At 53.2% G+C, this 24935-nt stretch overlaps 1 protein-coding gene across 2 annotated transcripts in view; it reads left to right on the forward strand.

The window, feature by feature from the left end:
• Window positions 1-11541, forward strand: part of LOC125439843 (SLAM family member 9-like) — a 58654-nt gene extending 47113 nt beyond the window's left edge. Inside the window, exons 2-5 of one of the 2 annotated variants that reach the window (XM_048509142.1) lie at window positions 2564-2848; window positions 3320-3424; window positions 7183-7261; window positions 11298-11541. In XM_048509142.1, the coding sequence (XP_048365099.1) occupies window positions 2564-2848; window positions 3320-3424; window positions 7183-7205 (413 nt within the window). In that variant the 3' untranslated portion in view covers window positions 7206-7261; window positions 11298-11541. Of the gene's footprint in view, window positions 1-2563; window positions 3050-3319; window positions 3425-7182; window positions 7262-11297 lie in introns of those variants that run through there. The other variant, XM_048509134.1, reaches the window with a different exon arrangement.
• Window positions 11542-24935: the final 13394 nt, after the last annotated feature.

The following is a 24935-nucleotide window of genomic DNA, read 5'->3' on the forward strand; positions in this document are numbered from 1 at the left end:
CCCCCCCACCCCCCCCCCCCCCCACCCCCCCCCCCCCCCACCCCCCCCCCCCCCCACCCCCCCCCCCCCCCACCCCCCCCCCCCCCCACCCCCCCCCCCCCCCACCCCCCCCCCCCCCCACCCCCCCCCCCCCCCACCCCCCCCCCCCCCCACCCCCCCCCCCCCCCACCCCCCCCCCCCCCCACCCCCCCCCCCCCCCACCCCCCCCCCCCCCCACCCCCCCCCCCCCCCACCCCCCCCCCCCCCCACCCCCCCCCCCCCCCACCCCCCCCCCCCCCCACCCCCCCCCCCCCCCACCCCCCCCCCCCCCCACCCCCCCCCCCCCCCACCCCCCCCCCCCCCCACCCCCCCCCCCCCCCACCCCCCCCCCCCCCCACCCCCCCCCCCCCCCACCCCCCCCCCCCCCCACCCCCCCCCCCCCCCACCCCCCCCCCCCCCCACCCCCCCCCCCCCCCACCCCCCCCCCCCCCCACCCCCCCCCCCCCCCACCCCCCCCCCCCCCCACCCCCCCCCCCCCCCACCCCCCCCCCCCCCCACCCCCCCCCCCCCCCACCCCCCCCCCCCCCCACCCCCCCCCCCCCCCACCCCCCCCCCCCCCCACCCCCCCCCCCCCCCACCCCCCCCCCCCCCCACCCCCCCCCCCCCCCACCCCCCCCCCCCCCCACCCCCCCCCCCCCCCACCCCCCCCCCCCCCCACCCCCCCCCCCCCCCACCCCCCCCCCCCCCCACCCCCCCCCCCCCCCACCCCCCCCCCCCCCCACCCCCCCCCCCCCCCACCCCCCCCCCCCCCCACCCCCCCCCCCCCCCACCCCCCCCCCCCCCCACCCCCCCCCCCCCCCACCCCCCCCCCCCCCCACCCCCCCCCCCCCCCACCCCCCCCCCCCCCCACCCCCCCCCCCCCCCACCCCCCCCCCCCCCCACCCCCCCCCCCCCCCACCCCCCCCCCCCCCCACCCCCCCCCCCCCCCACCCCCCCCCCCCCCCACCCCCCCCCCCCCCCACCCCCCCCCCCCCCCACCCCCCCCCCCCCCCACCCCCCCCCCCCCCCACCCCCCCCCCCCCCCACCCCCCCCCCCCCCCACCCCCCCCCCCCCCCACCCCCCCCCCCCCCCACCCCCCCCCCCCCCCACCCCCCCCCCCCCCCACCCCCCCCCCCCCCCACCCCCCCCCCCCCCCACCCCCCCCCCCCCCCACCCCCCCCCCCCCCCACCCCCCCCCCCCCCCACCCCCCCCCCCCCCCACCCCCCCCCCCCCCCACCCCCCCCCCCCCCCACCCCCCCCCCCCCCCACCCCCCCCCCCCCCCACCCCCCCCCCCCCCCACCCCCCCCCCCCCCCACCCCCCCCCCCCCCCACCCCCCCCCCCCCCCACCCCCCCCCCCCCCCACCCCCCCCCCCCCCCACCCCCCCCCCCCCCCACCCCCCCCCCCCCCCACCCCCCCCCCCCCCCACCCCCCCCCCCCCCCACCCCCCCCCCCCCCCACCCCCCCCCCCCCCCACCCCCCCCCCCCCCCACCCCCCCCCCCCCCCACCCCCCCCCCCCCCCACCCCCCCCCCCCCCCACCCCCCCCCCCCCCCACCCCCCCCCCCCCCCACCCCCCCCCCCCCCCACCCCCCCCCCCCCCCACCCCCCCCCCCCCCCACCCCCCCCCCCCCCCACCCCCCCCCCCCCCCACCCCCCCCCCCCCCCACCCCCCCCCCCCCCCACCCCCCCCCCCCCCCACCCCCCCCCCCCCCCCCCCCCCCCCCCCCCCACCCCCCCCATCTCTGGAGGGGATGAATCTGCCTACCGGAGTGAGGTGGACCGGTTGCTCTCGTGGTGCAGGGACAATATTTTGGTTCTTAATACCAATAAGACAAAGGAGCTGATAGTAGACTACAGAAGGAACAAGTCAGAAATTCAGCCCTTGGTTATAAATGGGGATTGAGTGGAGCAGGTGGCTAGCTTTAAGCTCCTGGTTGTTATGATTAAAGAGGACTTGACCTGGGGCGTTCAGACTGCCGCGGGGTTAAGAAGGCCCAGCAGAGACTGTACTATCTGAGACTTTTAAGGAAACAACAACTGAATGGAAAACTCCTGGTGTCCTTTTACAGCTGTGCTACAGAGAGTGTCCTGACATACTGCATCTGTGTATGGTTCTCCAGTTGCACAGTGGCAGATAGGAAGGCGCTCCAAAGGGTGATCACTACTGCACAGAGGATTATTGGCTGCCCTCCTTCTCCCCTCTTTGGAAGAACTCTATAATTCCCGCTGCTTAAAGAAAGTTCACAATATTCTGAAAGACCCGTCTCACCCTGCATACTCTTTTTTTGAAATATTACCATCTGGCAGACAATATAGGATCATAAAAACAAGGACAACTAGGCTCAGAGACAGCTTCTTCTCTAGAGCTGTGGCTATGCTGAACTCCATGGTGTCGCACTGATGTGGTTGGGGCTGTGTCGGGATGGTTGGAAGGGGGATTGTGGAAGAGGGGGTGTGAGGACTGCAGAAATGTGCATCGGGGGATGTTGGTATTTTCGTTGTGCATGCACAATGACATTAAAGTTTATCTTATCTTATCAGAGCCTGTCCCAGATCCAGAGATACGCCCCCACCTGGTCTCCAGGACAGCAGAGGTGTGCAATGTGACCCTACAGTGCCTGGGGTCTGAAAAGGGGGGAATTGACGTCTCCTGGAAAAGGGGGAACTCTTCTGATCAGCCGGGTGTCCCAGAAGAAGGTTCGGACACGGATCTCCACGTCTCCTGGCAGCCTGACTCCCTGGACTCCACCTTCACCTGCCTGCTCAGCAACCCCGCTGACCAGAAGAGCTCCTCTTTTGACTTGGCCAGCATCTGCCGGAGTGAAGGTGGGGAATATTTTGGCCCCAGCCCTTCTCCGTTCTGCAGAGGGGCTGCTTGGTGTGGCCTGAAAAACACTGCACTGGATTTGACAACGGGCCTCAAAACAGCTAAACTAGGAGTTATAATTTTGAAGAAATGAATTCCTTTTTTTTGAAACCTGCCTAAAGTTGTGACTTGGTTCAAACCAGGAAAGCGTTCCCAGGCCTGCCCGAAGTGTGGGTCGGGCTGCCTTGGGAGGGGCCACAGCTGAGTGCAAGAGCCCCCCCCCTCCGGTTCCAGCAAGAGCTGCCCGTGGCTGAAGAAGGCCAGGCCAGCTGGAAGGGCCAAGGGTGTCGCCCAAGCCCAGCAAACGAGTCTCAGTCGTCGTAATTCGACCGTCCCCCATCTCTGGAGGCAGCTGACCTCCACTGCAGGCAGGCCATTGGGGAGGGGGCTTCTTGCAGCAAGTGCCCAGAGCAGTTTGCTCCTCCTTGCAGATGGCGGTCATCTCGTGTACGTGTGGATCCCTGGTCTTGTGCTGCTTCTTATCCTGGTTGCAGGTGTGGGCATTTGGCAATGGAAGAAAAAGTCACGCCCAAGAGGTAAGGAGCTTCTCTTCATCCCCCATCAGCTCTGGTTGGGGGGGGGCATCTTTCCTGCTCTGGTCCATCCCCTCCAGGCCACAGAATAACCTCCCTCCTGTTAAACTCTGCAGCTCTTCCCTTGACAAAGTCTGAGAAGAGAGACTCTCCCGAGTATGTGGAGGTGTAGGAGAGAGTCTTCCAGGGCTGTCCTCTAGCAACACGGTGTTTCTGCTGGCCTTTTCTCCTACCTGGATGAAGCACTTCACACATACAGACTCCCTTTCCCACCTTTGCTCTTCTAGGTTTTTCCCCCTTCTCTGTCTTCTCCTGGGGTCTCCTGCCTGCCCTCTCTCAGTCCATGGAGGGTCTCCCAGTAGTTGCCTCAGGCCTCTCAGGTCAGGCAGGGAACTGAGCTGGTCACTGTAATGGCTCTTCCCTTCCATGCACCTGGCAGGACAAAGTCCAGGTTTTCTATCTTTCTCCATGCCCGGGCAGACGTTCCATAGGGAAGCCCAACTTTCTTGAGTCAACTGGAACGTATTTTTAAGGTGTTACCAGGTGCGCCATCTGCCAACGCATCTGACACATGATGTGATCTTCTCCTCTGGCAGGATTAGACTGTCAAAAAACCTTTGAAATATATACTTACTAAAAAAACTAGAAATGACCACTAGAGCACCAAATTATTAAAATGTTAAGGCGTTTGGGTTATTAAAACTGCTGCAATATGGCAGAAATGAGGCTGAAAAATCCTTACACTTAGAATCATTCCCCATTGGCTACAATGGAGCAAAGTCACTGCAAAACAAAGAATCTTGGGCAAATTTCTTGGGGTGCCTGGAATTGGCGTATTTTTAAAGCCAGTGACACTAACATTTCAGGGTATCATCTGGTAACTATTCTTATGATGCCATCCAAGTTTGGTGAAGTTATGTTCAGGGGGACAAAAGTTATGGTCCCTCAAATGGGTAGCCCCCATCTCTTGTTAGCTCCCATTGAAAACAATGGGGATGGGGCACCCCCTTTGGGGGTCCATAACTTTGCTCCCCCTGAACCAAACATCACCAAATTCGGGAGGTATCATCAGGACAGTCTATGGATGGTACCCTGAAATTCTGGTGCAGCTAGCCTTAAAAATGCGCCCCCTGCAGGCCAAAACGTAAAAAACACTAAAAAATTGAAAAACACACAAACGAACCTGAAATGGTGGCGCCCCCCCCCCCCCCACGTCACCAAATGGGGGGCGCCCGGGGACATAGGATACCCCCTGTCCCTAGGCAGGTACGCCACTGCCTCACGCCCTTCTGTTTCCACAACAATGTAGACCAGGGGTCGGGAACCCGCGGCTCGGGAGCCGCAAGCGGCTCTTCACAGCTTCTTGTGAGGCTCCCTGCGTGGCTGCCCCTTCCCGGAAATTAAAGGAAACGAGGTAAGCGGGTGAGCGAGCAGAGCGGGGGTGAGCAAGTGAGAGAGCAAGTGGGGGGGGGAGTGAGCCGGCAGGCAAGTGAGCGGGGGCGGACGGGCAAGCGAGGCAAGCAGGTAAGCGGCGAGCGAGCGGGCGGGCAAGTGAGTGGGGGGGTGAGCGAGCGAGCGGGCAGGGGCGAACAAGCGAGGGGGGCAAGCAGTCAGGTGGGCGGGCGGGCGGGCGGGCAGGCAGGCAAGTGAGTGGGCGGGCAAGGCAAGCAGGTAAGCGGGCGGGCAAGCAAGTGAGCGGGCGGGCAAGGCAAGTAGGTAAGTGGGCGGGCAAGTGAGCGGGGGGGCAAGGCAAGCAGGTAAGCGGGCGGGCAAGTGAGCGGGCGGGCAAGGCAAGCAGGTAAGTGGGCGGGCAAGTGAGCGGGCGGGCAAGGCAAGCAGGTAAGCGGGCGGGCGGGCAAGTGAGGGGGGGCGAGCAAGAGAGGAGGGGGCGTGCGGGGGGCAAGCAAGCGGGCGGGCTAGTGGGGGCAAGCGGGCTGGGGGCAAGTGGGGGGCGGGCGAGCGAGCCAAATGGCTCTTTCAGTAAAAAAGGTTCCCGACCCCTGATGTAGACCAATGTAGACCTCCAAAATTCATAACAGACCAGGGGTTCAAACTTGGACTTCCTAGATCAGAGGTCTGCAACCTGCGGCTCTCCAGATGTTCATGGACTACAAATCCCACCAGCCCCTGCCAGCATGGCCAATTGGTTGCAGACCCCTGTCCTAGATTATAGTTTGACCCTCTAGCACTGGCTCTCAGGGCCAGCCCACCCTAGCAGAGGAATGTTTCTGGGAATGTTTTTATTGACTTTGTTCTATAGTTACAGAAATAGATACAGGTTTTAAAATGTTATGATTTGTTGGGATGTCTCAACTGTGCGCCTCCTTGGGAATCCTGAAGGAGGCAGGGAGAGATAACAAGAGGGCGCGTGGGCCGTAAGGCTGGTGTGAGCTCTGCCCACAGTAAACTTTTTAGCAACTTTTCAACAGGTTTAGCCGATTTACCACCGTCGCCATGCCAGGTTATTGGCTCCCTACGTGTTCCCTGCTGACCTAGTTACAGTGATCCACGCAACGGTCACTTCTAGGCTAGACGACTGGAACTCACACTCTGCTGCCCTTGGGACTGACCAAGAAACTCCAACTGGTGCAAAATGCAGCTGCGCTGGTCCTTACTGGGACCCATCGTGGGGGCAGTGGTGTACCGCCCATGGGGACATGGAGTATCCCATGTCCCTGGGCTCACGCCATTTGATCATGTGGGGGGTGCTGGGTTCTGGCTGAGTCCTTGCGCTTGACCTCTCCTGCAGCACGGTGACCCGGCTAGTGCCCAGTGGCTCCCTCTGGGGTGTTGCTTGCTGTTGAGCCTCAGCCACAAGCCAGCTCCTGCCCTCCCCGGCCTCCCTGTTGCCGCCTGCCACCCCTCCCCTAATTGGAAGCCGAACTTGCCTCACTCAAGTGCCTCGACTGTGGCCTCCAATAGAGGTGGGGGCAGCCGCAGCTGGCACCAGGCCGGTAGCTTGCCACGGGCCCGGTGGGCGCCCCTCGACTGGCCCATGGCCGGCTCTAGGCCTGGTGCCAGTTGCAGCTGCCTGCCGCCCCCCATCAATAGGAAGGGTATGGGGGTGACGGGCACGTGGGGGGTTGCCCCGGGTGCCATTTATTGCCCATACGCCTCTGGGTGAGGGCACATACATCCAGTGCTCCAACAGCTTCATTGGTTACCAGTGGAGGACTGAATCAGGTCCAACAATCTGGTTCTAACTTTAACGCTCCAAGTGGTCTAGGGCCTTTATATCCATGGGACCCCCTCTCTAAGCACCCAAAGAGAGTCATATTTGCTCCATGGACAACCACTTGCTGAAAAGCTGTCCTCTACCAGGGCCTGAACATTTTTGGCTCTGGCTCCGGCTGGGGGTCTGCCCTCTCAGAGCCCTGCAGGAGTTGCCAGAGTTCCCCGGGGGCTGTTAGACGAAGCTTTTTTTGCCAGGTTGAGGGCAGCAACGGCATCCCATCAGACCCAGCTTCCCCCTCTCCCTGTGACCATCTCCTTTCCTTGGCCCTCCCCTTCCCCTCCCTTTCTCTTCTGACCCTGCTCATTCTCTTAAACAGACTCAGTTTTCCAAGGTTGGGGGGAGGGTGGGGGTGGGGGTGGGGGCGGCATGTCAGCAGCTGATCGTATTTTTAATTGTGAAATATTGTTCCTGAGCCCATCACTGGGAAGGGTGGACTAGAAGTCAAATTGTAAAATAAATATATCATGAAATCAACAAAACCACTTTAGATGAATAAATGATGAATATCTTCTTCTGCTTCCTCCAGAATCCATGGAGCACCAGCTGTGACCGAAGAAATCAGTCCCGCTGCCAGGCCTTCTTAAGGAGCAGCAGTGGCGCAGGAGGTTAGGAGCTCGTGTATCTAATCTGGAGGAACCGGGTTTGATTCCCCGCTCTGCCGCCTGAGCTGTGGAGGCTTCTCTGGGGAATTCCGATTAGCCTGTGCACTCCCACACACGCCAGCTGGGTGACCTTGGGCTAGTCACAGCTTCTCGGAGCTCTCTCAGCCCCACCTACCTCACAGGGTGTTTGTTGTGAGGGGGGAAGGGCAAGGAGATTGTCAGCCCCTTTGAGTCTCCTGCAGGAGAGAAAGGGGGGATATAAATCCAAACTCTTCTTCTTCTTCTTTTTAAAAAAACACAGCTCCACAGATTGGCGTGAGCGATGGAGCCCAAAACTCCCTTCGTTCATGGTCATAAACACTATATTTTGGGCCCTCCTGGATGTCTCCAGCCTTAATATTCTCTCAAAACCCCTCACACATCTGAATATCACAAAACAGAAACAGTAGTTAGTGGATCCCACCCAACACATGCAAATCGGGCTTGCAAATTGCTCCCTTTGCACTTGTTAACAGGCGAATGGTTCTTTCTCCCACCCTGGACATTCCACAGGTATATATATATATATATATAATTATATATATATATATAATTTATTTTTTTATTTTTTTATTCTTTCAACTTCTATACCGCCCGATCCCCGAACAGAGGTGGGATCCAGCTGAACTGGTAGATAGATTAATAGAATACCACCACTGTGTGTGTGTGTGTGTGTGTGTGTGTGTGTGTACACATTCCACTTGCTAGATGCAGGAGAAAATGCTACTGGAAGCACACAATACCCTAGCAGCAGCAGCCTCTTAGGACGGGAGCCTGTGGGCACATTTGGAATTTTGACATGCCGTGGGGCGGGCGGGGGGGGGGGGCAGCAACAAATTGGCAGCCACAATGGGGGGAGCCAGCCACAAAACTGCCACAGCTTAATTTCAGTAATATAGAGTGAATCCTTGCACTATGGTACCAAAGCAAAAACATTTTTTAAAAAATCAGCACAGCCAATCAAATCTCCAGCACTCGATCAGAAGCCTGGCTGGGCAAAAGCTGTACCTGCTCCCCCCCCCCCTTTGTAAAGGCTCTTGCTGGGTGCTGGCAATAGTGTCAGCAGACACAACAGACATTGGGGACCCCTGGCTTCTCCGTTATCACTCATGCAGCTGCCTTCCCACCCACCCACCCGCCCACCCACTGGTCCTCTCCCTCTAGCACCTGGTGGGGGCTGTGCCTACCTTGCCACCCCCCCCGGGACGTAGGTATCGATTTTTATGGGGGGTTCGGGGGTGGGGCCACACCCCCACCAACCCCTAGGGCATGGCTACACCTCCCCAAGCCCCACCCTTGCCTAGCGCTTATACAAGCAGCTCTCCGAGGCCGGGGACAGCAGACTCCCCTGCCCTGCCCTGCCCTGCCCTGCCCTGCCCTGCCCTGCCCTGCTGCCCTGCCCTGCCCTGCCCTGCCCTGCCCTGCCCTGCCCTGCCCTGCCCTGCCCTGCCCTGCCCTGCCCTGCCCTGCCCTGCCCCCCACCAGCTGGGCTCCCAGCAGGCAGCCGGCAGCCGGCAGTTCCTTCTGCCCTCCCCTCTGGGCAGAGGCATAGAGGGAAAATGGAGCCCGGTGCAAAATCTGAGTTTTGCGCCCCCCCCGCCCCGCCCCCAGGCAGCCGCTGTGATGCTGGAATCCACCCCCAAACAGCATCACTTTCAATGGTGTTTAAACTAGAGAGCCCAAATTCTCCTTTTAAATCCACCTTAAAGGGAGAATCTGGGGTCCCTAGATTCAGGGGAGTCCCCAGATTCAGGGTGGCATCATAAGAATAGTTGCCAGATGATACCCTGAAATTTTGGTGTCACTAGCTTTAAAAATACAGGCACCCCAAGAAATTTGCCCAAGATTCTTTGTTTTGCAGTGACTTTGCTCCATTGTAGCCAATGGGGAATTTCTGAGTGTGTAGGCAACCAAATTTGCTAAAATGTGTGTGGGCACCAAGTTGAAGGTGAACCTGATGCCCACAGCATTCGGACATCCCAGGCAAACTTTAGCAAAGTTGGCTGGTTCCTTTCAGGAGACTCACACCAGCAGCCCTGCAGGAAATGCCCCCACCCAGAGCAAGACCCCTACCACATTGCCTCCTGTTGAAACCTCTACCACAGCGCCAGCTGGGCACAACAGAAAACCCCATTGAAGTCTATGGTGGGAAAAATAATGTTTCCCACCATAGAACTTGTTGAAGAGCCTGGCAGATTCTGGGGAATTTCTGAGTGTGTAAGCACTGGCCACACATTTTTGAAGATAGACTTTCAAGGTGGCTCCAAGAGGCCTTGGGTAATAGCATCCAAGCTTGGTGAGCTTTAATTTTGGGGGTGGGTGGGGGCGCGAGTTGAGAAGTTCTGAGAGAACTCATTCAGCAGGCTTCATGGGCAGGAGCGGGGAAACAAAATAAGCCTTTTGGGGGCCCATAAAATTGAACCCTCAGAAGCAAAGGTCTCTAAGCCTGGATGCTATTACCAGGAGGGCTTCCTGGAGCCACCTTGAAAGTCTGGTGCCTCTATCTTCAAAAATGTGCAGCCTGCCTACACACTCAGAAATTCCCCATTGGCTACAATGGAGCAAAGTCACTGCAAAACAAAGAATCTTGGGCACATTCCTTGGGGTGCCTGTAAGGGGTGTATTTTTAAAACTAGTGACACCAAAATTTCAGGGTATCATCTGGTAACTATTCTTATGATGCCACCCAAGTTTGGTGAAGTTAGATTCAGGAGGACCAAAGTTATGGTCCCTCAAATGGACAGCCCCCATCTCCTGATAGCTCCCATTGCAAACAATGGGGATGGGGGCATTCAATTTGGGGGTCCATAACTTTGCTTCCCCTGAACCAAACATCACCAAACTTGGGTGGTATCATCAGGGTAGTCTCTTGATGATGCCCTGAAATCATGGTGCCGCTAGCTTTAAAAATGCCCTCCCTGCAGGCCGAAAAACACAAAAAATACCACCACCCCCCAAAAGCCCACATACCTTGCATTCGCATTTGTTCATATTTGGGCAGGACATAATTGGACACTTTTTGTCCAAATGTGCCCAAATTTGCCCAGATTCTAGCTGAATCTGCTATTTGTTTCATCTGAATCTCCAACCCTCAAAAGTGATGCTTTTTCAGGGTGAGGGAGAATCCACCCCCAAACAGCATCACTTTCAATTTTGTTTTAACCGGGGACCCCAGATTCTCCCTTTAAGGTGGATTTAAAAGAAGAATCTGAGCTCCCTCGTTTAAGCACCATTGAAAGTGATGCTGTTTGGGGGTGGATTCCACTGGAGGTGTTTTGTGAGAGATGATGCTGACATTTGTTTGGTAAATGTTTTGCTGGGGGTGATTTGTGAGAGATTTACATGCTTAATACCCACTTGCACTGGCTTGGAGTTGTTTCTCAGGCTAACAACCTACCTCATAGGGTTGTTGTGATTAGGAAATTAGGAAAAGAGTTGGTGGGGAGAGAGCCATGTATGTTTTGCTGGGAGTGAGAGGTGTTTTGTGAGTTGGTACAAAAAATCATTGTTTGGTCATGGTGGGGGAGGGTGGCTGCCCATTCGCGGGGGTGTGTGTGTCAAACTCAGGTTTTGTCCCTGGGTGCCAGTTTGCCTAGGTACGCCCCTGGCGTGAGGAGAATTATTTCTGCACCCTGATGTCTTTGGTGGACAGGTGGGATTAAAGGAAACCAAAAAGGGCCCTGGGACTCCACTGTTCATGCGACAGCTTAATTTAAAGGCAGAGGAGGGTGGAATGGAGGTGGCTGGGGGCTGGGGAGAAGTTCCTGAGTTATCTGAGGGGCAAGTTGGGTGTAATGGTGGGCTGCCCAGCTGTTGATTTTTACGCCAAAATTATTAGTTAGCCGCGTGTTGAGTGTTCAGTTGGCTTTCATGGAAACTGTGGATTTTTTATTGTTATTGTATTATTATTTCATTAGCTGCCCTGGCCACATTCTGGGAGAAGATAAAAAATCTAAACAACCAGTGATGTGTCTCACAAGACAATGTTTGTCTATTGCAGGTGAAAGTGACAGCAATGGATGTTCGACATTTCTTCTCATAGCGTCAATCCACATTTCCTGTCTTCTTTGCTGGTTCGGCTTCTGAAGGACCCAGCGAAGTGTTTATTCAAGGAAGTCAGGAAACGTTACACCAGGAACTGACGTTCATAAGAACATAAGAATAAGCCAGCTGGATCAGACCAGAGTCCATCTAGTCCAGCTCTCTGCTCCTCGCAGTGGCCCACCAGGTGCCTTTGGGAGCTCACATGCAGGACGTGAAAGCAAGGGCCTTCTGCTGCTGCTGCTCCCGATCACCTGGTCTGTTAAGGCATTTGCAATCTGAGATCAAGGAGGATCAAGATTGGTAGCCATAGATCGACTTCTCCTCCATAAATCTGTCCAAGCCCCTTTTAAAGCTATCCAGGTTAGTGGCCATCACCACCTCCTGTGGCAGCATATTCCAAACACCAATCACACGTTGCGTGAAGAAGTGTTTCCTTTTATTAGTCCCAATTCTTCCCCCCAGCATTTTCAATGGATGCCCCCTGGTTCTAGTATTGTGAGAAAGAGAGAAAAATTTCTCTCTGTCGACATTTTCTACCCCATGCATAATTTTATAGACTTCCATCATATCCCCCCTCAGACGCCTCCTCTCCAAACTAAAGAGTCCCAAACGCTGCAGCCTTTCCTCATAAGGAAGGTGCTCCAGTCCCTGAACCATCCTCGTTGCCCTTCTCTGCACTTTTTCTATCTCCTCAATATCCTTTTTGAGATGTGGCGACCAGAACTGGACACAGTACTCCCAAGTGCGGTCGCACCACTGCTTTATATAAGGGCATGATGATCTTTCCCACTCCCCACACAGGAGCCAAGAGAACAGTGTGCTTGGACAGCTAAGAATAGATGTAACTGAGGAGCCACCAACTAGAAGACAAGCTCCCTCCAAGAGAAAAGGGCAGGAGAAGAGGGGCCTCATTCCAAAACCTCCAACAGAATCTGAACTCAGAGCTGATTCCAACATAAAACAGAGGGAACCAGAAGAGGCAACCGAATAAAATCAGCAAAATAACCATAATAGAAGCCGCCATAAACTCAAATACGACCCGACATTCAGATCCTATGAATGAGTCATAACATTCACACACCAGCAGCTGTGAACAGCCTAATGTTAAGGGAAGCCCGGCCTCAATCAGTCCAAGGCAAAAAGGCAAGCGTTTCCACAAGCCTTCGACGATACGAAAAGGCACGGGGGTGGTTTTTTCCTGGTGCTCAAGATTAGGCAGGCTTGACTCTGTGCCTTGTTTACCTTGTTCTCTCAAGAAGATCTTCCGGACCACGGCCCTGCACGGTGTGACAACATCAAGATGCACTTTTAAACACTTTTAAGCTATTATATTAAACTAGCGGGGCCCGGCCACGTGTTGCTATGGCAATTGTCCTTCTCATCACAGTCTGCAACCCACACAGATGTCCATGCAGGTCCAATGATCCGCAACATAGCTGAAGATTAGGCAGGCTTGACTCTGTGCCTTGTTTACCTTGTTCTCTCAAGAAGATCTTCCGGACCACGGCCCTGCACGGTGTGACAACATCAAGATGCACTTTTAAACACTTTTAAGCTATTATATTAAACTAGCGGGGCCCGGCCACGTGTTGCTGTGGCAATTGTCCTTCTCATCACAGTCTGCAACCCACACAGATGTCCATGCAGGTCCAATGATCCGCAGCATAGCTGAAGATTAGGCAGGCTTGACTCTGTGCCTTGTTTACCCTGTTCTCTCAAGAAGATCTTCCGGACCACGGCCCTGCACGATGTGACAAAGTCAAGATGCACTTTTTAAACGCTTTTTAGCTATTATATTAAATGCTGCTTTATTGTTAAGTTGTATAGTTTTAACTGAATTATTGGGCTTTGATGGTGTCTTCCCGCATGGGAGCGGGTTGGGCTGGATGGCCCTTGGGGGTCTCTTCCAATTCTATGATTCTGAGTGGATCTGATGTGCTGCTATGTGATCAGCAGGCGTGGGCTGCCCTCTAGTGGACACGGGGGCTCCTGGAAAGGCACTCCACATCCTTAAACGAGAGGGTAACCTTGAGAAGTTATGTGCAGTTGGAGGGTAAAGGGCAGGTTCTTGATGCACATTTGGCCTCTGTTCACTCTACACACACCCTGCCTGGTTTCTGGCTCCATTGACCAGACTGAAAACCCCCACACATGTCTGGGAGCCTCTTACTTTTCTCCATTGGAAGCACATCCTTATTTCCACTCAGCCACCCTGGAAAGCTACTGGGGGGGATGTTTGGGCCCCCCGCTTCTGAGCCTTGGTGAGACCAGAAAAGACCATGCTAGCTATAGGGAAACATAAACTTAATGGGAAAATAACAAACACTTCTGTGGGGGCATGACAATTATGGAGAAGAATGGTGTGGCCAATGATGAGGCCACTTATATCGCTCAATTTCATGTCCTCTGGTTTTATAATCCAGTGTTATTGCAATTTATTTTGTTGTCTATATTGTTCTGCCTTTTGTTACACTGTTAATTCTGTGATCCACCATGAATCTCGGTGAGAAAGGCAGACAACAAATGAATGAACGAACCTCCACAAACAGCCTAGCCTGCTGGATCAGACCAGAGTCCAACTAGTCCAGCACTCTGCTACTCGCAGTGGTCCACCAGGTTCCTTTGGGCGCTCACATGCAGGATGTGAAAGCCAGGGCCTTCTGCGGCTGCTGCTCCTGAGCACCTGGTCTGTTAAGGCATTTGCAATCTGAGATCAAGGAGGATCAAGATTGGTAGCCATAGATCGACTTCTCCTCCATAAATCTGTCCAAGCCCCTTTTAAAGCTATCCAGGTGAGTGGCCATCACCACCTCCTGTGGCAGCATATTCCAAACACCAATCACACGTTGCGTGAAGAAGTGTTTCCTTTTATTAGTCCCAATTCTTCCCCCCAGCATTTTCAATGGATGCCCCCTGGTTCTAGTATTGTGAGAAAGAGAGAAAAATTTCTCTCTGTCGACATTTTCTACCCCATGCATAATTTTATAGACTTCCATCATATCCCCCCTCAGACGCCTCCTCTCCAAACTAAAGAGTCCCAAACGCTGCAGCCTTTCCTCATAAGGAAGGTGCTCCAATCCCTGAACCATCCTCGTTGCCCTTCTCTGCACTTTTTCTATCTCCTCAATATCCTTTTTGAGATGTGGCGACCAGAACTGGACACAGTACTCCCAAGTGCGGTCGCACCACTGCTTTATATAAGGGCATGATGATCTTTCCCACTCCCCACACAGGAGCCAAGAGAACAGTGTGCTTGGACAGCTAAGAATAGATGTAACTGAGGAGCCACCAACTAGAAGACAAGCTCCCTCCAAGAGAAAAGGGCAGGAGAAGAGGGGCCTCATTCCAAAACCTCCAACAGAATCTGAACTCAGAGCTGATTCCAACATAAAACAGAGGGAACCAGAAGAGGCAACCGAATAAAATCAGCAAAATAACCATAATAGAAGCCGCCATAAACTCAAATACGACCCGACATTCAGATCCTATGAATGAGTCATAACATTCACACACCAGCAGCTGTGAACAGCCTAATGTTAAGGGAAGCCCGGCCTCAATCAGTCCAAGGCAAAAAGGCAAGCGTTTCCACAAGCCTTCGACGATACGAAAAGGCACGGGGGTGGTTTTTTCCTGGTGCTCAAGATTAGGCAGGCTTGACTCTGTGCCTTGTTTACCTTGTTCTCTCAAGAAGATCTTCCGGACCACGGCCCTGCACGGTGTGACAACATCAAGATGCACTTTTAAACACTTTTAAGCTATTATATTAAACTAGCGGGGCCCGGCCACGTGTTGCTATGGCAATTGTCCTTCTCATCACAGTCTGCAACCCACACAGATGTCCATGCAGGTCCAATGATCCGCAACATAGCTGAAGATTAGGCAGGCTTGACTCTGTGCCTTGTTTACCTTGTTCTCTCAAGAAGATCTTCCGGACCACGGCCCTGCACAGTGTGACAATGAATGAACGAACCTCCACAAACAGCCTAGCCTGCTGGATCAGACCAGAGTCCAACTAGTCCAGCACTCTGCTACTCGCAGTGGTCCACCAGGTTCCTTTGGGCGCTCACATGCAGGATGTGAAAGCCAGGGCCTTCTGCGGCTGCTGCTCCTGAGCACCTGGTCTGTTAAGGCATTTGCAATCTGAGATCAAGGAGGATCAAGATTGGTAGCCAGAGATCGAATTCTCCTCCATAAATCTGTCCAAGCCCCTTTTAAAGCTATCCAGGTGAGTGGCCATCACCACCTCCTGTGGCAGCATATTCCAAACACCAATCACACGTTGTGTGAAGAAGTGTTTCCTTTTATTAGTCCTAATTCTTCCCCCCAGCATTTTCAATGGATGCCCCCTGGTTCTAGTATTGTGAGTATTGTGTTGGATCCTCTGAAGATGCCAGCCACAGATGCAGGTGAAACATCAGGAGAAAATGCTACTAGAACACGAACATGCAGTCCGGAAACCACACAACCCCCCATTTGGGGAGATGTATACTTGGGCTTAGGTTTTATTAATTGGCTGCCATCTATATAGAAATTATCTTGGACATTTAAATACGTGTGAATTGTTTTTAGAACTGTGTTTATACTGTTGGGTTTTTAGTTTGGTTGTAAGCTACCCTGAGCCCAGCCTTGGCTGGGAATTGGGTGAGGTATAAATCTAATAAAATAAACAAATAAAATCTGGATCCCAGTGTGTCCCATGGTAAGAATACTTATAAATTATCTGGAACTGGTGGTAGGCAGTGAAGGATCATATTTGCAGACTGTACAACATTATAATCTGACTATGAAGAGCTATGGTTGTCTGCCAAGGTGAACGGGAAACAATGCAGCAGGTGAGGTTCAGTGTTAGTAGGTGTATGGTAATGCACACTGGAACAAAAAATCCCAACCTCAAGCAAACGCTGATGGGCTCTGAACTTGCTGAAATGGAAAGAGACCTGGAGAATCATGGTGGAGAGCTCAATGAAAATGGCAACGAAGAAGAAGAAGAAGAAGAAGAAGAAAAAGAAGAAAAAGAAGAAAAAGGAGGAGGAGGAGGAGTTTGGATTTATATCCCCCCTTTCTCTCCTGTAAGGAGACTCAAAGGGGCTGACAATCTCCTTGCCCCCCCCCCCCCCCGCAACAAACACCCTGTGAGGTGGGTGGGGCTGAGAGAGCTCCGAAGAACTATGAGTAGCCCAAGTCAGCCAATTTTAAATATGAAAATGTAACCCCCATGCCCAGAATGGGTTGGCCCAGAATGGGTTGACCCAGAAAGGGGTGGAGTCTGAAGGGAAGCAGAATGCTGCAGGACTCGGTGCAGCAGAGAGGCTGCAAGAGCTCTTTTTGCAGAAGAAGCAAGGCTACCAGACTCGGACCTTGATTTCTATAAGCCCTTAACACCTTGTTAAGGTAATTTCAATATTGTTGGGAGCTACTGGGAAGGTAGTTGTTGTTTTGCTGTGTTGTAAATGTTGGAGTTTATTGTTTCAGGGTTTCTTTTGTGGTTGTAATGGGTGAGAGTTCTCCTGGAAACCTTCATCATGTTGCAACCTGTTCATCAAGCCCTTGGAGTCTTCAGGAGCCAGCCAACTTGCAAGAAGAAATTGGACTTGGCAATATCAGTAGCCTGTAAATAGAAGGACTTGAAATGCAACCTGAACAGGACCTTGAATTGTAACGTTAAATGTTGATGTTTAATGTTAATTGTAAAGAAAAGTAAACCATTTTGTTGTTTAAAAATTGTTGTTGCAACTCATTCCAAGTACTGCCCCACAGAACCCACAAGCTGAGGTTACAAAAACACCGCCAGTCCTACTGCCACAATCATATACACACATACAAAAATCCTGTGTTAAGTTAAACTATTTACTCAGTGAAGGAAAAGGTTATAAAAGTGCCCAACAACAATTAATGAGGTCTGATATTCATGTACAAAATAAAAAATAGCACCCTGTGTTAGGACATCGTTCTTGCCGGCACTATAAGGCCTGTGAATTGTCCTTGAATAGCCGACTTATAGAATATATTCCTACTAATATAAAATGGAAACTGAACTCATTTACTAATTATTCCTCCAAACGTTCTGTATACGTGATCTTTTGCCTTTGCGATCTACCTTATGTAGGAATGACGTGTCGTGCAATTAGGACCCGTGTTTTGGAGCAGAGTAGTAAGATCAATAGGAGCTGCGTGGCGTAGTGGTTAAGTGCTTGCACTTCCACTCACACAGTCAGGAGTTCGAGCCCCCTGTGGGTCAGATATCCTGGCAGCTGGCTCATGGTCAACTCAGCTATCCATCCATTTCTTGGGTGCCTAGCACATGGCTAGGGGGTAAAGAATAGCCGGGGAAAGCAATGGCAAACTACCCCACAAAATGGCTTGCCTATGGAATCACTGCTTGCAGTGGTACCCCAGGGTCGGACACAACTGAAGGGGAAACTTTACCTTTTAGTAAGATCAAACATGCTTGTGTATCTGAACCTATGGTTAGACATTTTTTGGATTTCAATCATGGTTCTACAGACTGTAAATGTTGCGTTGTGTTTGCATATGACCACACTAGGGGGCTTTCCGCACTGACAGAGTTGTACTGGTTTCTATCTAGGTTCACCTCAGTGTATCCGCACCGCAACCGAGCTCAACGTTGTTTTGTCTCAGGGGCTTTCCGCACTGACAGAGTTGTACTGCTTTCTATCTAGGTTCACCTCAGTGTAACCGCACTGCAACTGAGCTCAATGTTGTTTTGTCTCAGTTCCCACCCCCTCAGAACTGCGACATCCCTGTCGCAGTTATGAACTGCACCTTTCTGCTGGAACCGCTTTGAAGCTTTGAAGTGCGGACGCATCGAAACGACACCTCATCCATTCAACCAATCAGGAGCCGCTTTTGTGGCATGCGCAGAACGGGAGAGTCGTGGCGGGCATGTAACTGTAAACTGTAAAAACTGTAAAAAAAAAAGAACGCTCCCATTTCCCATGGTAACACAAGCTCCAATCACGATCGAGGAGCGAAACAGGCACCAAGATGATCCCGCCCACTTAGCTTGGTTCCAGGGGGCCAAGTAAGTTGTTGTGCGGACAGCCTGGAATCGCCCCCCACTGAAGGGAATCGAGTCGACCTTAGCTCCCTTCTGTAATGCGGAAAACCCCTCAGTTTCCCCCCCCCCCTCTCAGAACTGCGACATCCCTGTCGCAGTTATGAACTGCACCTTTCTGCTGGAACAAGGTTGATACTGCTTCGAAGTGCGGACGCATCGAAACGACACCTCATCCATTCAACCAATCAGGAGCCGCTTTTGTGGCATATGCAGAATGGGAGAGTCGTGGCGGGCATGTAAGTGTAAACTGTAAAAAAAACCCGCTCCCGTTTCCTGTGGTAACACAAGCTCCAATCACGATCGAGGAGCGAAATAGGCACCAAGATGATCCCACCCACTTAGCTTGGTTCCAGGGGGCCAAGTAAGTTGCTGTGCGGACAGCCTGGAATCGCCCCCCACTGAAGGGAACCGAGTCGACCTTAGCTCCCTTCTGTAGTGCGGAAAGCCCCTAGGAATCGTCAAGTGGATGTCACAGCACTACTTTTGCGTGAGGAAGCCAAATGGGTCCACAGATTTGACTCGTATGATAATGGACTAAATACTGAATTTGATTTATCCTGTTTTGTGCAACATCATCATAAAACTGAAGTATATCTTCATAGCTGTAATGTTGTACTTATCTGTGTTGTAAATTCTAAATATTTTTGTATAATAAGGAGACGAAGTTGGTGAAATCATAGGACATAGATCTTTACCTTAATTGGATGTCATTCACCTGTGGGAAGATAAGCTATTTAAAGGATGTTGGGGTAAATTTCTGTACGCTCCACCTGATCGCGGCCTGAATTCTACGCCTTGAGTATGTATACAACATAACATAACAAAGGAGACATAACATTAGGAGTTAAATTCCATTGTATGGATAATTGCATAATATTTTGGTTTATTTACCACAGTGCAGAGATTATTTACAACACCGAGCATTCAGCCGCTTTCTACTGAAGAAGTATTTATGAAAACGCTTTGTTATCACGAACGGCGTTATAGAATGTCTTTCCTCTGAATACTTTGTGTTCCAGAGAAGGAGTACAGGACTACTCAAGTTCCCTATTATCGCAGCAAGGACTGTTACTAAGGGGATTTTTTTTATTCATACGTGTATTGTATACATTTGTATGGTGGAATGTTTTGTATGTTTACATAATCTTAGATAATTGGGCACCTTTATTACCTTTTCCTTCACTGAGTAAATGGCTTAACTTAACACAGGATTTTTGTATGTGTGTATATGATTGTAGCAGTAGGACTGGCGGTGTTTTCATATTTATAATTTGCTACCCTAGTCCTAATCATAGTAGTTACTAGCTCAAGGTCACCCAGCTGGCATGAGTTGGAGTGCACAAGCTAAACTGGTTCCCTAGATAAAGCCTCCACAGCTCAAGTGGTGTAAAGTTGCTGCTTAACCTTGGAAGGTTGGCGGGACGCCCGGAACGGGGAGTGTTTCTATTATCTGTATCTCCTGTTTCTTTTGCCTGTCTGTGTGAAACTGTTTCAAGGAGGTTTTCGGATGGGAACTACAGGTGTTTATCTAACTTTGGCAAGAACTGGTGGGGAGCCCGTAAAAGAGGCTGTTCGAACGTTGGGGGGTCAGTTCCCGCATTGCTTGTGATCGACTTAGAATGCCAGCTCAATAAAGAACTTGAAAAGTTACTTTTGGCCTGGACTTTACTGGTTCCTTGCAAGTGGCAGAGCAGGGAATCAAACCTGGTTCTCCAGATTAGAGTGCACCTGCTCTTAACCACTACACCCCGCTGGCTCTCTAGGCTACAGGAGTGAAAAAGACATACATACTGGGAATGATTAGGAAAGGGCCTGAAAATAAAAGGCCGATGTTGGGATGGTGCTCCCGTTCAGAGTGATAGTGCAGCCTCCTTCGGAATACTACTGTGTACAGTTCTGGTCTCCATTTCTTGAAAAGGACACTGCAGAGCTGAGAGGTGTCCAGAGGAGGGGGGGTCAGAGGAAAGGCTCAAGGGTCTGGGACTTTTCAGATCAGAAAACAGACAAGTAAGGGAGGACTTGATTGAGGTTTATAAATGTATGCACAAGGCGGAGAGAGTTGGCCAAGGAGAAGAAGAAGAAGAGTTTGGATTTCTATCCCCCCTTTCTCTCCTGCAGGAGACTCAAAGGGGCTTACAATCTCCTTGCCCTTCCTCCCTCACAACAAACACCCTGTGAGGTAGGTGGGGCTGAGAGAGCTCCGAGAAGCTGTGACTAGCCCAAGGTCACCCAGCTGGCGTGTGTGGGAGCGCACAGGCTAATCTGAATTCCCCAGAGAAGCCTCCACAGCTCAGGCGGCAGAGCGGGGTACCAAACCCGATTCCTCCAGATTAGAATGCACCTGCTCTTAACCACTACGCCACATTGAAAGTGATGCTGTTTCAGGGTGGGGGATAATCCACCCCAAAACAGCATCACTTTCAATGTTGTTTAACTAGGTCAGGCGGCAGAGCAGAGAATCAAACCCGGTGCCTCCAGATTAGATACACGAGCTCTTAACCTCCCACACCACTGCTGCTCCTAAGAGAACCTTTCCCCCCTCTCTTCTGAAATAGTAGAAAAGGAGGGGGAGGGGAGACCCGATGAAGCTGGTGGAGTCTGAGGACAGGCAAAATTAAATACTTCATTACTCCACAAGAGCTTAAAGTGTGGGATTTGCTGCCAGAGGGAGGCAAGAGGCAGCAGTGCTGGGGGGCACATGGGGGAAACGGAGGCACTCTCCCCCTAGTCTTTGAGGGTTCCCTACGATGCAAGGGGGCTTGATCCAGCAGCCAGCACCACACACCTGGGCCACAGTTTTCCCAGGTAGAGGCTGTCACTGTCAGTAGGGGCAGGGACAGCTGAATACAGAGGGGCAGGTAAAGGTACTTTGGCTGTTGGGTGGGAAGAAGAGAAGGAAGCAGGAAAAGGCTATGAAGGCTTCCAGGAAAGGGAAAGAGAAAAGGGAAAGGGGAGAAGGAAACGTGATGCTCCCCCCCACCCCCACAAGTCCTTGGTGGTTCCCACTTCTATAGATGGAAGAACCTTCCCCTGCACAAATCCCATCCAGTAGTTTCTGCTCCTCCGGGGGAAACTCTGCATCTCTCCAACCAAGTAGAGATAATTGAAACCACCGAATGGCTGCTTCCGTGACCATATTCCAATTATGAACCTGTGTTTCATATTATGGGATGGGGCAAGGGACTTGAACTCATGACCAGACCCCTGTGATTCTTGTAGCCCCCGAGCAACCAGCCTGGGCGTCTCTTATGACAGCCTTCGACTTGGAGAAGAACTCAGCACAGTGATGGCGAACCTTTTCGAGACTGAATGCCCAAATTGCAACCCAAAACCCATTTATTTATTGCAAAGTGCCGGCAATTTAACCTGAATACTGAGGTTTTAGTTTAGAAAAAACAGTTGGCTCCGAGGCGTGCGTTACTCGGGAATAAGCTTGGTGGCAGTCGGTGGCTTTGCTTTGAAGCAACTGTGCAACTCTTCCAACGGGTGAATCACAATCCTAGGAGGGTTTACTCAGAAGCAAGCCCCATTGCCAGCAACTGAGCTTACTCCCAGGTAAAGGATCGTGCTTTAGTTCTTTGCATGAAAAATCAGTGGGGTTTAACAGCGCTTAACAGGGTTACCTACACTGATTCCCCAAAATTAGGTCTTAGGTTTAATGCTAATAATCGAGCCCAGCGGCCCAGGCCAGCCTAGATTGGGGGGGGGGGGGGCGACTCTGTTAGTGCGTGCCCACAGAGAGGGCTCTGAGTGCCACCTCTGGCACCCGTGCCATAGGTTCGCCACCACTGACTCAGCACATGGGAAAGGGCTTGAGAGCTCAGCCTTTCAGGGTGGAGAAAGGCAACGGGTTCCAGCCCTGAAATTCCTGGCTGAGCTGCGCAAAGATGGGCGACTCTCGTGTGGGGATGGGGGGTGGGGGGTGGGGGGTGGGGGGGAGCCTGTCACGTCCCAGGCAGAGGCAGAAGCCGGTCGAGTGCGGCCTCGCTGCAGAGAGGCTGCTGGGAAACCCAATTTCATTTCTCCGCTCCAAGCAGTGTGTGTATATTTCTCAGCTGGATTTATTAGGAAGGAAATCGAATTACACTTTATCGCCACCACCAGCGCAAAAACGGGGAGATTAAGCAGAAGAGCCGATCCGCAACGGGTAATGGGAGCGGCAGAAGCTCACGATTAGCTGTCAGCAGTTGCAGGCGGCGGCTCACTTGGCGGGGCCTCTTCTCTGCCTGTCCTGATCCCTGGGCCAGCAAGAGGAAAGAAGAAGAGTTTTGCATTTATATCCACCCCTTTCTCTCCTGTAAGGTGACTCAAAGGGGCTGACAAGCTCCTTCCCCTGCCCCACAACAAACCCCTTGTAATGTATTGTCGAAGGCTTTCACGGCCGGAATCACTTGGGTGCTGTGTGGTTTCCGGGCTGTATGGCCGTGTTCTAGCAGCATTCTCTCCTGACGTTTCGCCTGCATCTGTGGCTGGCATCTTCAGAGGATCTGATGGTAGTAAAGCAAGTGGAGTATCCTCTAAAGATGCCAGCCACAGATGCAGGCGAAACGTCAGGAGAGAATGCTGCTAGAACACGGCCATACAGCCCGGAAACCACACAGCACCCAAGTGATTCCGGCCGTGAAAGCCTTCGACAATACAGAGAAATATCTTATTTATCACAGCTGTGTCAAGGTGCAAGGGAATGCCCTGAAGTCAGACTAACACACAACTCACACCAGGCAGACTCCCGAGTAACTCCTGGTTGTGTGCGTCACACACACACCCTTATCAGTTCTCCGTCCAACGGTTACAATGAGAAAGCTGGCAGGAAAAGTGATAAGGGCATGGGTATGGCTTTGGGAGTCTTCAAAAGACGCAATGAATCAAAAGCAGCAGCAGCAGAAGGTGGAAAGAAAGTTTGACATCACCAGCGGCATCTGGAAGGTCGGGAGCCTCTTCGCCAGGTAGAAGGCAACAGGTGGAGAAACTGGCGGCCTCTATAACAGCTGTGAGAGTGAGCATAAGCCCTTCCAAATGCAGCGGATGTCTTTGCAGGTCCTTTGGCGGGCGGGTGGGTGGGTGGGGGAAGTGATGGGAACAACCGCATCCACCCGGGTCATGTGGCAGTAAGACTCTGCCTTCTCGCAGGCCTCTCTCTCTCTCTCTCCAGTTGAACAGGGTCAGCCCATTCACAAATTTCATAACCCTCAAGTCTCCTCCTCAGCTCCTGTGGATTGGACCATCGCGTTCCCTCACGCTTTGTGGGCTGCAGCACTTGGGCTGACTGGCTCAGCGTTGCACTGGATGGGCAGGTCGCATTCCTGGCCGTGGGTGGAGATTTGGTCCGTCAGACAAGCAACGGGCAAGAGAAGCTTGAAAGTGCTGGGGATCTGCTCTCCAACGCTCCCCCCACCCCACCCCTGACTGCCCCAAATCCACAAGGGCTCAATTTGGGCTGGTGCCTGGGATCCCTGTATTCCGGGAGAGAGGAAGACCTACAATTTCCAAAGAAAAGACAAAGGGAGAACAACGTATTGTTGAAGGCTTTAACCAAATGGAGAACAGTTTGCACCAAAGTTTTTCTAAGACATGAGAAAGAGCCATATCAGAAAATAAAATCTGCGTTACAGTACAGACTTCCAGCCTTGTTCCCCCAGTTTATCCCACACGCGTGTCCAGCTTTTTCCAGTCCCTCAAGAGATGATCAAAGACCATTTGGGTAAAAAGAGACTCTCTTGCCCCCAAGTCCCTTGCGACCATCGCCCCTCCTCCTGACAGTGCTGCAGATGTGAGATGCCCATGAAGGATCCCATCGCTTGGGACCAACGTTTCACTGAGTCGCGCTGGGGGGTTCGGAAGAGCTGGCTCACAAGTTCCTGAGCTGCAAGAACGGCAACCAGCCGTTTAATGTGTGTCTTTCCCTATTAGCTTATTCCTGCAGGAGCTCTTTAAAACCCCTCAAAATTTGGTTTCTGGGGGCTGACCTGCTTTGCTAGAGCAGCCAGAAGTTCATCGTGGTGAGCAGCAGCAGCCGCAGCTGAGAGAGAGAGAGAGAGAGAGAGAGCGTGCTCTGGAATGTGCACTTGGCTGCCTCCTGGGCCCAGTTTCCTGCAGCCTCTGTGGCTCGTCCTCTCTGCCGCCTTGGCGGATTTCGCCCCGTGCAACCAGGTGAGGAATAGCATCTGTGCAACGCTGCTCGGTGTTTCAGGAAGCCCTTTTCCGTGCGCAGCCCTCTTGCCCCAAGCGCTGGTTAGAGCAAGCTCCAGCACAGCGCAGCTGTATGACTCAGTTGCCAGCAATGGGATTACAGGGCGGGGGTCAGAAAAGGGTCTGGGGGAAGCTGATCCTCTTTTAGGTCACACAAGCACTGGCTGAGCCAGCAGACGCGGAAGGGAGGCGCTGACCCGTCCTGAGGCACTAGAACAGTGGTGGCGAACCTTTGGCACTCCAGATGTTATGGACTACAATTCCCATCAGCCCCTGCCAGTTGGCCGTGCTGGCAGGGGCTGATGGGAATTGTAGTCCGTGAACATC

The sequence above is a fragment of the Sphaerodactylus townsendi genome, linkage group LG01 (assembly GCF_021028975.2).
Source record: "Sphaerodactylus townsendi isolate TG3544 linkage group LG01, MPM_Stown_v2.3, whole genome shotgun sequence".
In the NCBI taxonomy this organism is placed as follows: Eukaryota; Metazoa; Chordata; class Lepidosauria; order Squamata; family Sphaerodactylidae; genus Sphaerodactylus; species Sphaerodactylus townsendi.